The 15,157-nt window shown below is 41.2% G+C and overlaps 1 protein-coding gene across 1 annotated transcript; it reads right to left on the reverse strand.

The window, feature by feature from the left end:
- Window positions 1–1,481: 1,481 nt before the first annotated feature.
- Window positions 1,482–14,612, reverse strand: LOC307040365 (CTTNBP2 N-terminal-like protein). Its single transcript, XM_079683125.1, has 7 exons — window positions 14,455–14,612; window positions 11,774–11,878; window positions 5,393–5,626; window positions 4,613–4,720; window positions 4,085–4,273; window positions 3,410–3,580; window positions 1,482–3,238 (listed from the first exon to the last, which is right to left on the reverse strand). Exons 1-7 carry the CDS (start codon window positions 14,491–14,493, stop codon window positions 2,306–2,308), a joined length of 1,779 nt encoding a protein of 592 aa, XP_079539251.1. The 5' UTR covers window positions 14,494–14,612; the 3' UTR covers window positions 1,482–2,305.
- Window positions 14,613–15,157: the final 545 nt, after the last annotated feature.

Consider the following 15,157-nt stretch of genomic DNA (forward strand, 5'->3'; position numbering starts at 1 on the left):
GAGAAGAGGTGACCCGTCCCGCTAACCAGCCAACCCTTCCCCAACAACCAAGAGGGGATTTAATGTGTCGGATGTCCCAGTCACTGTGTGCCCTGCATGTATCTGGTATAGCATGATGTCAGGCCACCTTGACTGATTGAAGATCTGTGTGTGTGAGAGAGGGGGACAAAGTCACTATATCGGGGACATTATAGAAGACAGAAAATATGTTTGTTGAGAAAGACATGTATTTCTGTTTTTCTTTTATGCACTTTCCCAATTCCAAACTTAACACCACTGCCCAATTTCTCTCCTAACTTGCATCACTTTAACAACATACCACTAGAACACTGTTTATGGTTGAAGTAAACCAGGCCGCAACATAACAAACAGTTCAGTACACTTAAGGGTTTCACAACTTATCTTCACAACCAAGCACCAGCAAGATTGATATTTCTTTCTTTCAGCATCAAAATCTAGTCAGTCACACAAAAAAGAAATATAAAACATACCAAAATATAGTACACAGTGTATATGAGTGTGAGTAAAGCCACCAATGCAGTACTAACTCTGTACCTACAGTACAGTATATGCAGTCTTTGCAATCTTCTTAGCACCTCCACTGAAATCAGTTTTTCTTTCTATTGTAACTGTTACTATTTAACAAGATAATAATGTAAATTCTGCATCAAAATAACATATCTGTATTTTGCTGACACAAATCTGCCATAATATAGTATAGTTTATAGGCATTGTTTAATAATGCTGCAATATGACTTTATATCAGTGCTCACAGATTCAGTACATATTGATATTATATACTAAATATTAAATCACAGTGGGTAGAAAGGGTATTAGTACATGCCAAATATCAGTGGAGCCATTATTCATGCATTTCCTGCAAGCTGTGGGGGACTAATCAAATACTGACCTCTAGAGGACTCTCCCTGACTGTACAGTATACAACTGTTTTCTAAACACTACTGTATATCCTCAGAATACAGAACATGAGCAGAATTATATTCATGGAAAGTCAGAACATTTCAAATTGGTGTCCTTAATATGTAAATCATTATCTGAGGATGCTAGATACTAGTTTCTAGTTAATTAAATAAGTATAACTAATTAACTTTCTCATTGAATATACATATCAGATTTTATAAGGCAAGGTAAAATATGATACTACTTAAGGTTATCAATAACATTTATTTATGCTATTAATCTTATGTGAAGTGGTTAGGTATAAGTGTGAAATGCAATGGGGGGAGTTGATGCTTTTTTTCAGATACTATCAACAATATCTATGGTATATTTTAGTTTTGGATATAGAAATGATAGTATTACATATTCTAAAGAATACACTTTCATTAATGCATCTGGAAATTAATTTTCAGATTAATTGATAACAATTATGGAAGCAAGCTTTCCCTTATGGGATTAACACTTGTAAAATAAGCAACATATAACTCTTATGAGATCAAAGAAAAGAAGACATAAATAGGTGACGATATTTGGGATTAATTTATTCAATCTGTCACTTTCCAGCATTTAAAGTACTGTAAAGGATCTGATGAGAGTAGAGATAACCAACACAGCAGTTGTGATATGATAATAAAAAACCTTTATCATGATTTCTTATAGATGACAAAAACACGACATATATCAGCAACACTTATCTCATTGTTCTCTGGTGTCTGTTTATAATCTGAGATAACTGAAACATAAAGTAATACATGAATTAAGCTCGGTATGACACTGAATAGATTATCTTTTGTGCTAACACATCGTACAGTAATAACTAAGGAACATTTATAAAATACATTTTATAAAAACGGCAGCTAAGTACAAAAGAGTGCACACAGAAAATAGGCATATATTGTAACAAAATTGGTCCAAGGACTACTTCTTACATTTGGTCTGAAGATTAGAGTATTTGTTGTATGAACAAGCAACATACTATGGAAAGTAATGCCTCTTTAGATGGTACACTGATTAGCATTCTTTGGAAATATGACACATACAAATATAAAATACTTTCATAGTACGGTGGGCCCGACAAAGTATTGGCACAATTTAAACTAAAACTAGGAGTTGTAACTCTTCATTAGTACTACCCCTTAACCACTACCTAAAGTAGAGCGCATAAAGAATCTAATAAATACAAAGACAACAGTGTTTGAAGGGACCTCTGTTCAATAAGCATAGGATGTAAATCCTGTCATGTACAAACAATATATCAACTTTCATAATGATGAGATGTGGATTAAACCATCATGTCACGAGCAAAGCAGCAGCGGACTAGTTTACTGACGAATCAAATGATCCGTTAGTTGGAAGACACCACCATGTCCAGTTCTTTGACTCCCTCCTGGCTGGAAGTGAGGCCGCAGCTGCCTGAGAGGGCGGAGTCAGGGAAGTGTCCGGCAGACCGGGGCACTGAGGCCGGGGAGGGGGGGGCCTGAGCCAGACTGGGCTTCTTGGGGGGGATGGGTGGAGGGTTGCCCCTGTCGGCCCTGGGGATGGTGGGTGATCTGATCCCCTGCTGCAGGGCCCCCGCGGCCCTCGCGATGACCGGAGACAGGGGCGCAGCCAGGCTCCGGTAGTCCGTCCCAAAGGGTGAGTTGTTGGGCGACGCGCCCTTAGGTGCGGCGTTCTGCTGTCCGGTGGTGAAGCGAGACAGGACCTGTGTGACGGTGCTCCGAGCCATCTGCTTCACCGGGCTGGCTTCTAGGGGGGGACTGCTTGTAACTGGGGGAGCGTCCTTTGGCGAGGGGGGAAGGGCCGGTTGTGCGGCCTGGGTCTGAGGCTCTGGGTCTATGGTTCCTTGGAACTTATGTCGAGCAGCGTGGAAGCGCTGGTTGATCCCAGCCTGGTAGGGAGACTGGTAGCTGCCAGGGCTCGGGCTGCCTGGGGGGCGCTTGGCAAGGACGGGTGAGGAGCAGGGGGAGGAGGGAAGGAGATTGGAGGAGGAAGCCTGGCTCTGATGAACTGGAGAATCTTCATCTCCGTTGTGTAGACAGATCCCGTCTGAGAGGGCGCTGTCTGGGTCGGGGTGCCCGTCGGTCTGCTCAGTACAGTCGGGAACGTTTGGCTGCTCGTGTTCCTGTGTGTCTTCTTCAAGATCCTCGAATGTAGCCATGTCCACTGCTATCTGTCTAGCAGGGGGTCTTGAGGCCCACTCCTTCCTTTCTGCCTGTACTGGAGCTCCAACTTCCTCAGCAACACCTCTCTCCTCCAGCTTCCTCTTCAGCTCCTGTACCTGATCACAAAAATGGTGAAAGAGATTCATTTCAAATACAAATTTGGCTGAACAATGCAAGCAAATGTTCTTCTCGCACTAAGATTAGATTAAATAACATGAGGCGAATATAGTATGCAAAATGTGCCATCTACTGCCACCTGCATGATGAATGCTTTCAAGTGTTCACACCTGTTGTTGCAGCTGACAGCAGTGAGCTTCCTCCTTCTTCAGACGTGAGCGGAGCTGCTCTCGCTCTGTGTCGAACTCGGCCAGCTGCTCCTCAACCCTCGCCTCCATCCTCAGAGCTCGCCACCTCTCATCCTCCAGCTCGTTTCTCAGGGCCTGACAAGACTCCTTCTCCTGCCAAAGTAAAAAAAAGTATCTTACACCCGAGTGCAAAATATAACACAGCCCAACATTTGTATACGAAACGATACGATAATACTTGAATACTCTGAAATTGGACTTGCATCAAAGCAGCTCCATGTGTAACATCAACATAGACAAATATCAAGAAACAATACATGAAAAACAAACACTTAACATAACCGCACAATCACAGAGAGAAAACATGCTCAGAGACCCTTCAGCGTGCATTTGATCTAGGATTTAGCTCTGTATTTAATGTGAGGATTGACTGATTGCTTCAGTCTGACTTTATTGAATCGTGGGACCGTGTATCTCCGATTAAATGGTAGCAGTTCATATTCTCTGTTCAGAACATGGTTTGGGTCCGAGATGATGTTGTTGGAGATGCAGAGTCATAAAGTCTCTGACGGGGTTGACCAATAATCTTTGAGCAGATTTTTTCCAATTTTTCTTTTTTTATATAAAAATATATACTTGTATACAAAATGTTAATACCTTGTCGAGCTTGCGGTTCACCTCGCTCAGCCGGTGTCCCTCCTCCAGAGCCCGGGAACTTGCCCACTTGCACTCTTTGGCCAGAGCGCAGGAGAGCTGTTTGTGTTGAGCCCGTTCTGCTTCGATCTGCTCAGTCATCCGACGCTGCTCCTTCTCTAACCTCCGGACTTGGCTCCGCTCAAACTCCAGCTACAGAGAAAGAGGCGAGACCAACAATGAACAAAGCTGTCAGAGGAGGGAAACATTGTTTTGCTTTAGCCTTCATCCATTTTATTGTCAGCCTCAAAGTCTATTAGTATATGTCCAACACGACAACTGTATGTATACATTTCAGAACATTTTACCAAAAAAAAAAAATACATTTGGAGAATAAAATGTCTAATTATAAGCAGGGAAGTGTTGACTTGTGCTTTACAAAACAACCCACCTGCACTACTCAACCCTTGATAGTTCTTATAAAGCTTTCCCACAGTACATTTTGGACAAATATTTACAGTGCAACCCATGTCAATTTTAATTAGAGGGCACCTGTTGTTGTAGGCGCTCCCTCTCCTTCTCTAGGATGTAGGTGACATCATCTCCCTCGGCTGTGTCCTCAGCATGCCTCCTCTTCTCCTCCTCCAGGTCTGCAATGACCTGAAGCAAACACAGTGGGGAGACAGAGAGTCAGGAGGGAAACCATCCTGCATGGTCTGCTTAAAATTACGCCAATAATAGTTATTTTGAAGCAAAATGATTACTACATTTGTGAGTGAAAACGCTGATGGCAGTCAAGCTAAATAGTTGCATAGTTAAGCTTATTTAAATGTTCAGCCCGCCCGCAGAGAAAAGTGTAGTCATCACTCTGCGGTTTAACAAGGCCTAAGATGATTGAGTCGTTTTGTACAGTTCCAAAACATGCAGTTGGAATCATTATTTGCAACAGTCATTTAAGTATATACCAAAACAAAAAACACAGATATGGCATAATAGCCTCGTCTATATGATTGAACACTAAATAAAATCAGGATTTTTCAATCACTGTCTTAATATTAGACAGGCCTCCAGTGTTAGATTAAACAAAAGAAAACATGAAATCAGATGCAGATATTTCTCTTTTTTTTCCTTTGTTCATTCCAGAGTATACTTTCAGAAAAATAATCCGTATTGCAAATTGCTGATTGCAATCTCCATTTAAAATATTTTCCACCACTGAAGGCTAGCAGCTTTTATCTTTCATGTTTCCTAATTATTTTAGTTTGTTTACATCTTCATGAGAAACCAGCTCATTCCTGCCTCCCGTAATTAGAACCACACCCCCACACCCACCCTTCTGTGCCTGCTCTCTGCTGCAGCCAGCTGGGCCAGCATCTTCTCCTGCATCCTCCTGCAGTGGCCCACCACCAGCTTGAGAACCACCAGAGGGTTGGAGGTAGCGGAGGGACAGCCTGGCTCTTTGAGTTGGTCCCCGGCAGCCTCACTGTCCCTCTGCAGGGCCTGGAAGGGGTCGCTCAGGTTGTACTTGCCATAGCGCTCCTGGATGAACAGCTCTTTACCCTGGCCCTGAAGGGAGGAGAGGAGGGGGAGAGTGACAGTGGTTTAGTTACACTATGTTTGTGGTCTGAAGGTTACGTGGTAGGAAATATTCACGAGTGGAATTGCTTTGGTATAAATGGCCTTGTTTACAGAAAGAAGGCTACTTGGTTTTAGCATGTGCATTTTTTCTTGGATCACTTTTCTTGCTCCTCAGGCTTGTTTGAATCTCAGCTGTTACTGGATAAAGCATATTGTGTTTATACATTTCAAGAGGCAGGGTTTTATGGATTGAAAAAAAGACAGTTAGTAGGTTGTTCAACGCTTTGATCCAGACATATCGTAACTATTGGATGCAATGCCATGCCATAATGAATCTACAATTTAGTGATCCCTGACCGTTGCTCTTTCCAAGGTTTTCATTCATTCAATTAAATATTTATTGGATTCGACGGATTTCCATGAGCATTGCAACACATACATTAAGGAACTTGTCAGAATACATTTCTGTTGATCTAACTTTTCATCTAGCACCATTGCAAGTTTGACTTTAGTCCAATACTTACCTAAATACCTGCAAAACAAATGAAATTCCTACTCGCCTCAGTTGAACTGTGTGTTAAGTGCCAATTGAACCCTAGCTGCAATCATTCATAGCAGTCACTATATTTTACTCCAAAAGCTGACATCCACATTACTGAACTTTGGTGTTATTATGAAATGATTTGAAGGTTATAATCCCTGACAGTTGTAATTTAAGTTAACACACACTGCTGTCACTTCACTTATATTTAAAAGGAAACACTTTGTTCCACACACATTATCAGCTTCTCTAATACTTGAATGGAAATGATGTGTAGATGGGAAGGAAGGGGAAGAGAGGGAGAGGAAGTGTAGAAAAATGCCAGAGAAAGAGTGCAAGCAGAAGGAAGAAGCAACATATGGTGTCTGTCTATCTTTAGCAGGACAGCTGCTCTGTGCTGGACCTGGGCCAAAGCAGACCTGCTCTATGTTTAACTCGAGACAAAGGAGGGAAAAATAGAAGCAAGACAGTTCAGGTTCAGCAGATGCCTTTGGGCCATACCAGGAAAAGAGGGTGAAGTACAGTAAGAGAGAGGGGGAGATAAAGGGAAAGAGGGGGAGAAAGCTCTAGGTTGTCTTCGTGAGGTTTCAACAAAAGAGGATCAAAAGATTAGAGAGAACAGTATCCTCTTCAGCAAGGTGAGGACATAGCTCCTGATGACTGATACCGAGATTACTTGAGAAGTTTAGTGTGTAGCCGAGAGCCTGGTTGTGCCTGAAGACAATATTCAGTCCTATTCACTTTTCTTACAGAGCACTGAGCTGCAGATTGTTTGAAGATATTACAGCTGAGCACATAGGTATTTATGAGCCTTCCAAACGACACTATATTGGAGTAAAACAACAACTTTTAGAAGTAGGGATCTCCATACCTTTTCAACAACAATGTTGATTGCTTATGGTCTGATAGCAGCAATACATTTTTCCCATAAACATTTTTTGTAGCTTCATGTGTCACTGCCACTGTGACTCGATGCATGTGATACAGCGAACACTGGACTCCAGAAAGACATTGACCAAGAAACTGGATGTAATGTGGATTGGACACTTAATGGCTAATATATCAACTATTTCATCAGATTGCATATATAATTGATTGATTCTTAAGTCCAGACATTGTCATATGACTGATATGTTTACGTACAAAGAGAGTTCAGCACCTGGAGTTAGTTAACAAAGTGTTAAAAATACAGGGAGTGCCATTTGATGGCTGCAGACAGAAAAGTTCAAGCAATATTCCCCAACAGATCTGAGGCTTTGAGATTGTCATCTTCAACAATATTATCTCATCTGACATAAGAGAGGAGGGCAAGGCTGCCGGGCTTTGCTGCTGTTATTTGATCCAGTCCACTGAGGACTGTGTGAAGGTGGATCAAACAAGGAAAACACAGGATGCCCAGGAGGATTAAAAAATGCACGTTTAAAGCTATCTGAAGCCCTTAATCTAATGCAATGTATTAAGTTATGAAAGTGGCATATAGCCCCTGTCCTCACTACGTTCCTACAATACAGGTTTCACATCCAACTGACTTAGAAAACATGACATTTGCCTGCCAAACATCTCTTTTGAAGGCATACTTGTGATTTATATAAACAGTACAATTTATTTGATGGGTATTTTTTTTCTCTTCCTCAAAAAGGTTTCTAGCTTTGAAGAGAAATCTTCAAAGAGGAATCTGACGACAGATTTGGCCGACAGCCCGACCCTATTCCCGTCAATGAATGTCTGCTCTGATGTGTCATTTTACGGTCAAAGATTGGAGCTGCTTGGATCAGGTTTACATTCTAGACACCTACTTTGCCTCAGGATAAACACTTGGTCTGACTTTCGTTGCTGCAGTTGTAAGCAATACTAAGAGTGAGAAAAACACTTTGCAATCCACTTCAGAAACAGGAGGAAACCTTTATGAAACGCACACAAACACGTCTAACGTAGATTTTTTTTCAGATCAGTTCATTGGTTTTTCTTGTTTTCTGTTCAGTCTGCACACATAACGTAAACTGGATAGTTTACCTTTAAGTACTATTCTCTTCTTATTCAAAAGTCCTCTTTACACAAAGGTTCACCCATGAACACAGACTCAGTGTCCCTCTGCTCACTTCCCAGCCCATCAATGCACAGACTTCCACAAAGGGAGGCTGTTTTCCTCTGATTCAATCCTCCACTGCTTCAGAGGCTGGAAGAAGGGAAAAGAGGGATAACAGGAAAGACATTCCGAACATTATTTAATACTTAACACCTAACTCTTCCATTGCTCAGTGCTCAATGCCCATAAACATTCACTGCATGGCTGCTACATACAATCTACCTCCATTATTCATGCTTTTTCCTGTTGGCTGCAGTTCTTGGCAACTAGTGTGCTTTGGCTTGGGATGTGCCATGGCTGCACTGGTTCCAATCCAGCTTATCTTTTGCTGACACATGCCTGGATTTGTTTTAAGTTGAACGAGGTTGGTGACAAGATTTGTATAATACTAAGAGACGGTGATATATGAAATTCTCACCCACGACGAGTCCTATATATTTCAGAGCTGCTAAGGCAGATTTCTAAATACCCTGAAATGCTCAGGCGTGTAAATGGAAATGGATGTCTGGAGAATACTATTCATATGCACATGATTTTGGATGATACAGTAACTTACACTAATCCAATCAGCTGATGCATATAGAAGCTACAAAAAGGCTATTCTTCCTTATTTGTGCCCCATTACCACATAACACGCATGGTTAACTGTTTAAAGTACGTCCATTTGGAAGCTCTTGTCAACCACACCATGTGAACTTGACGGTTAATTAAAAGGCTAATTTTCATATTTAAGTTCCCTTTGAACTTAAGTAAGTAAAGACTCATATTCCTGTCCCTAAGCAAAGGGAACACTGGATCACTGCAGAGCTTTGTATGCCAAATGTGAGCATTGCCAGAGACTTAACTTCCTTTTGAAAGCCGCAGCTTGAGCAGCTGCTGAAGTGAGTCACAAATGGAAAAATGTAGTGGATAGCTAGAATACCATTGATAGTTCTGCATCATTTGATATAGAGGACCTCAGAAAAACCACATCATTAACCACACATCCTGTACTTATAATACATTCTGTAGAAAACACTGATAAGAATAGTAGATTTTTAAAACACAGAGAATGGAAATGACACAAACTGTCCAGTTCCCTTTCTTTTAACTATAAAGCAATGGCATAAAAAAGCAAAGAGTTAAGTGGGTTGTTATGACTCTGGTGATTTGTCATTGAGCCAAACATTTCTCACATGACATTTGGTGTGGCAGTGACAAGTCAGTCATGAGCAACATGACTACATGTACTTCTCTTATTACTGTAGGCCCATGTGCAATCTTATTGTTGGAACAAGACTCGGACTCTAGTGGTGCACCTGCATGTAGACAGGGCATTTCCTCCTGCAAAATGCTAAACATCAGCATGCTAACATGCAGGAAATGCTATCCATGCTGATGGTAATGTCATTCTTCTTTTCAGATATTTGGTAATGAACCATCGGATACATTAAAAAGTTTACCTGAAGGCGACTATCCAAAAATGTAAAAGATCACAAAATGTCTTTATCCAAAGGGCAACAGTAATGTTTCTGGCAATCCATTCATTCAAGTGTTACCTGATGAGGGTATTATGACTAAAGTCATTTGGGTTCTTCCTCTGGGGACTATAACTTTTTGTACAAACTATTGTGCCAATCTAGACGGTGGTTGGTGAGATATTCCACAGGATAGGTATTAGTTTGACCTGTTGTTAGTTCTATATGCAAAATCAAGGGATAACCACAGGATAAAGCATCCTCTGGGGACCATGAATGGCTGTACAAAAGTGCATGGCAATCTATCTGATAGTTGTTAAGACATTTCAGTCTGGAGAATGGTGGGAATACAGACAAACACTGCCATCCATAAAACCAATGCCTGTAGTGTGGCTAAAAACTAAAGAATTATCGGGTGATGTTTTACTGATACCAATCTGTTTTCATGTGAGGGCAAGACCCAGGATTCCCCATCTCCAATCCCTTAACAATAGAACACCAGAACGGTATGCACTTCAGCTTTTCATATGGAAAACGCTGTGCTGCAGAAAATACATCAGTTTACCTCAAGAGATCCTTTTTCACTTACACCTTGCATTTCCTCCAGTTCAGAGATTACACCCTTAATCAAAGATCTGTAACGGTTAACACTGCATCAGTGATCCAATCCCAGACCTGAATGGGTTAACAGTTTGTGCCTGTGGAGCCATGAAAGCCATATTCCCCCCAAGCTCCAGTTAAGGTCAATGTTTATTTGTTCACTCCTACTCTCTCGCACATTGAGTCATCAGGCACCCAGTGGGCTGCATCTCTTCTTGCCTTAGATGGCCAGTTCCCAGGAGAAATGGAGGAATGCGGTCTAGACACAACACATGAACATTTAGCAGAGCGCTCTTTGGACTGCTGCTCTCTCCACTTTGCTGGCTTTTAATTTTTTGCTTTTAATGGTGTGTTTTACTCCAGGAAAATGCATGGAATTCCAAGAGTGCAACTGGCGTATAGCTCAAATATTAATAGTTAATAGTCTGGAGTGTCATATAAATGTCTCAGAAAATAGGGCCTTAGCAGCAGCATGACACTGAAGCAAGTTTACAACTGTTTGTATTGACAAAACATCCTAACGCCATGCAAATAGTCACTGAAAGCCTGAGTATGTGGGCCTGCAGAGCACAGCACGTCAAAGGACACAGAAGCAGAAAATAGCTTTAATAGAGAATGAGAAAATGCAGCATTAATCCTGCAAAAGTAAAACAACCTGAGCTCTGTGTGTGTGTGTGTATGTGTATGTGTATGTGTATGTGTATGTGTATGTGTATGTGTATGTGTGTGTGTGTGTGTGTGTGTGTGTGTGTTCAATCTCCCTGGGGTGCGTCAATTCATTTAAACGTTAGACATTGCCCCAAAAGACTCAATTCTCCAGAGGCATAGACTCTAGTTTGCTGAAAGCAAATTGGGCATAGGAATATTAGCGTCACAGACACATGGCTTTGTCGTTTCCATACACTTAGCTTTTTCGCAGGAAATGACTGCCATTAACAGCATTACTTGGGTAAAATCCTAATTGTTTTAGCTGGGTTTTTCCCTCCTCGTTGTGTTGCCAAATCTCTATTTACTTTGCGTCCCGTAACACCAAAACCACATGCATGACTGATGTGATTTACTGTTTCTCATAACTCTAAATTGACCTAACATATATATTATCAGGTATCAATAACCTTTCCCATGTAGGTTTGTGCAAGACCTCCGTCTATAGGCTTAAAAAGTGGCTGTGAGGCAGCAGCATAATCTGTTACACTGCTGTCCACCATTTTTGTAAATCACATACACCATGATGACCTTTGCAAATTGTTTCCTTGCTAATTTAAAAAAGCACATTGTGGCAACATTCTACTGCAATGGTTTGAGAAGTTTCTCTGACACTTTCATGGTTTTTTCCTGCTGTGAAAAAAGGCACTTTTCAATTCTATATGGGTGTACTTTGAGAAGAAAGATTTTGTGCAGAGAATCACTGATATGTTATGTTACATTGTTACCAGCTCTATGAAAGGTACCTTGAGGGCATCAATGACCAGGTCGCGGGCCTCCAGCTCTCCCTCCAGGATGCTGAAAAGCATCAGCAACTCTGGCTTGGTCAAGCTCTCCATGTTCAGCTTGGACTGTGAGGGCAAAAGATACAACATAACTGATTTACTAATGGATTTTTGATTTAGATTTCCTTATAAACTATATATAAAAGAAACACACTCTGAAAGGAAACACTGAGAAACCAAATGCTTTACTAGGAAAACAAACAGTTTTACCACCAAAGATTCTCAGTTATTACATCTTGAAACAAAGCCATGCATTTTCCAATTTTGCTAAATCAGACATCCAGACAGACATCTAATCTATATGATCTGGCCCCCTGATTTATGAGCTTAATGTGGATATTATCTTTTAGGAGGGGGTCATTTTGCAGGACACAACCATTGTAATACATATGTTGTAAAACATTTTCTCAGGAATGAAAAGAAACCAGCTGACTTAGGGTGTAGGGCAAGAGGTGCGCTCTACATAACAGACCTTTTTAATGAGTTAAAGGTAGAGGAACTTGACTTTTAAGTTCATTGTTGAAACTAATATCACTTTGTTTTGTTTTTCTCACTGCACGTTCATTCATAATGGCTCTCGTGACAGTTGGTTGTTTTGTGTTGGAAACATGATGTGGTCTCTTTGTAGTGTCTCTGCGCTGTAATCTCACAGCTGTGTTGCTACTGCTGACAAGCCCTGCGGTGTCCTCACCCCAAACATGCAACCGCACTCTGGCCAGAAGAACGTATGCGGGCCCCTCTTTGAAATGAGATCAAAGCTGGTGTTATTACACTAAGCATCCTTTTCAGATCATTATGCCTGATGTGTAGATTGATATTCGCTGCACTGGCTAACTACTTACTAAAAGAAGTATGCTCTCAGCCTAATTTGAAAAAAGGCAAAAAAGATCTCTTTGCTTTTACTAGACATTGATCCACACCTAGTATTCATTCAACAGTGTGTCCGAGCTTCTCTCAGAGCACTCTGTGGTCACCACAACTTTCCGCATCATGAACTCACCCAGAGCGGGTGGTCTCATCTCTTTGGGCACTGGTTGCATAATGACAGACAGTACCCCTTTGCCTTTCAAACATCAGCTAGTAGCTACAATATTTCCCTACATCTTTAATAAAATAGACAAACCTGGAGATCATATTTCTTAAACATACTGTGCCACTTATTTAGAGGAGCATGCAGAAAGAGGGTGATTGAGCGGTGACCCTGGTGAACTGCACCTACAGCCTAATCCCTACAGCAGCGTCATCTCACAAAGAAGGCATACAGTGTTTCAGCTCTGCCTTCACCAGCACTCACGCTCTCTGGTTTAACCACAGGGGTAAAATGCTAATTAAACTACAGCATACACACCTCCCTTGGTTTTGCTTTTACTGGCTTGCTCGCTAATTTCACAGTCTGCTGTAATCACTGTGCGAACGTGTGTGTGCTGTGTTATGAGAAATGTCTGGCCCAGTTGGAGCCTTCATGTGTCTTCATGCTTGTTTAGATCCTTATCATTATTTAATATTATTTCACCTAATCCCCCAGGGTTAGAGTTAGTAATCATGAGGGTACACAAACACTAAGCGATGATGGGAAATACACATTTTCCCACACAGTGGCTCTAGTTCCGATGACGAAAGCCTTGTGTCCATAATCCTTTTTATCCGTGTTTGTTTTAAGCCTGGTCAGCCATGTGCCTCGTCTGCAACACTGTAAACTCATTAAAAACACATAGAGGCTCCTGTTGCAAAAACATGTGCTTTGCCCTGGTACAAAGAGGTTTGTAAATAGCTGCTTGAGAGTCTTCTGTGAACAGTATAAGTGGGAAATGAACCTCCTTCACTCAAATCATATCAAAGTCCCAATCTAAAGTTAGCAATTAGGCACAATATGTCATATAGCATTGAAACAGAATGATCTTGAATACAAACATACAGTGCCACACATTCCCTTGTCTTTAAATCTGTGGGAGACTTTTCCAGTCATCTTTCAGGGGGGGGGGGGGGGGGGGGGGATACACTGTGTGCATGAATTCAGGTCACAGACTTGGCCACAAGATGAGGGTCAACTGGGGGGAAGTACAGCAGCAGAGGTCTCTCAGCTTCCGTGTTCTGGTCATCAGGATGGCTGACCAGATTCAGCATGTCTGCCAGCTAAATTGGATTTGGCAACAAACCTATTTATTTTGTAGGTTACTTAGGCTACTCACAGTTTGCAGCCAATTGGCTTTTGATGCAGTCTTTAAACAACGAATGCATTAAACTAGTATGTTGCCACTACTGAGTAAATACACGTTATTTAACAACTTCAACTACAGTACATGAATTTAACCAGCACTTCAGCACTTAAGATCAGTGATCCTCAGCAGCCTGACTGGTGTGTTGACATGCCGCTACCGCCTTTCTTCTTCGCTGAAAATTTGTTTGTATTGATACATCTTTAATGTATTTGAACTGTAGTGTATAGCACAAACACAAAACACCTACGTGACATTTAATCTTAAGAAGATGCGGTGCAAAAGGTTCGGCCTGTAGCGTTGACTACTTTTCTGTTTTTCTTTTCTTTAGGAGCAGAAAGTGACTAAAAGACGGTGAAACACTACAGATGATCGTCTCCGGTTTGAAACCGCCGACACAAAAACGTTTTCTGTGGATATTCTTACCTTCATGAGGCCCTCTGAGGTCTTTAAAAACTCCAGCATGAACTTTTCTCCTGTCAGGAGATTTGTTTCACTTGATTTGCGTCCTCTGATCCCGATGCAACGGAACAGTTAGCGGCCAAACACTGTTCTAACTGAAAGCTCAGCTAACCAATAGGCGAGGCGGAGCTCGGCTCCCTGATCAATGAGAGGCGAGCTTCTGGGAAAAGGGGCGAGGCCAGTGACGTACCACCTCTTGGATTTTGGTTAGATTTCTTTGTTAAGTATTTGTCAAGTGCCTGCCTCTTCTTAAGAAGTTTCTTATGGGTCGTAATGACTTTCAGCATGCAATTTCTCCGGACAAAATTATATGTGATGGTGTCTAGTGACTGTCACGTGTATACACGTGACTGGTGTTGTTGTCATCTGTTATGATTATTTCCATATATCTGTCAAATTTATTTATAATTTGATACATTAATATGTTGGATTGAACAAAAACGTCTATAATATATTTTCTAAATGAAGCATAAGCAGTGGTGGAAGGATACCTTTTAATGTTTTGAACTAAATATTCGTAGTTATATATTCTTAAAGGATTAACATTATTTGAACAGTATCATTAACTATTTTGTGAATTATAGGAAAGTTATTGATACACAGTGTAAGGACTAAGCAGCATTTCAATCCATGTTTAATACAGGTATGAAGGCCATGCACAGACAAG

This window comes from Notothenia rossii (genome assembly GCF_949606895.1).
Source record: "Notothenia rossii genome assembly, chromosome: 5".
Lineage (NCBI taxonomy): Eukaryota > Metazoa > Chordata > Actinopteri > Perciformes > Nototheniidae > Notothenia > Notothenia rossii.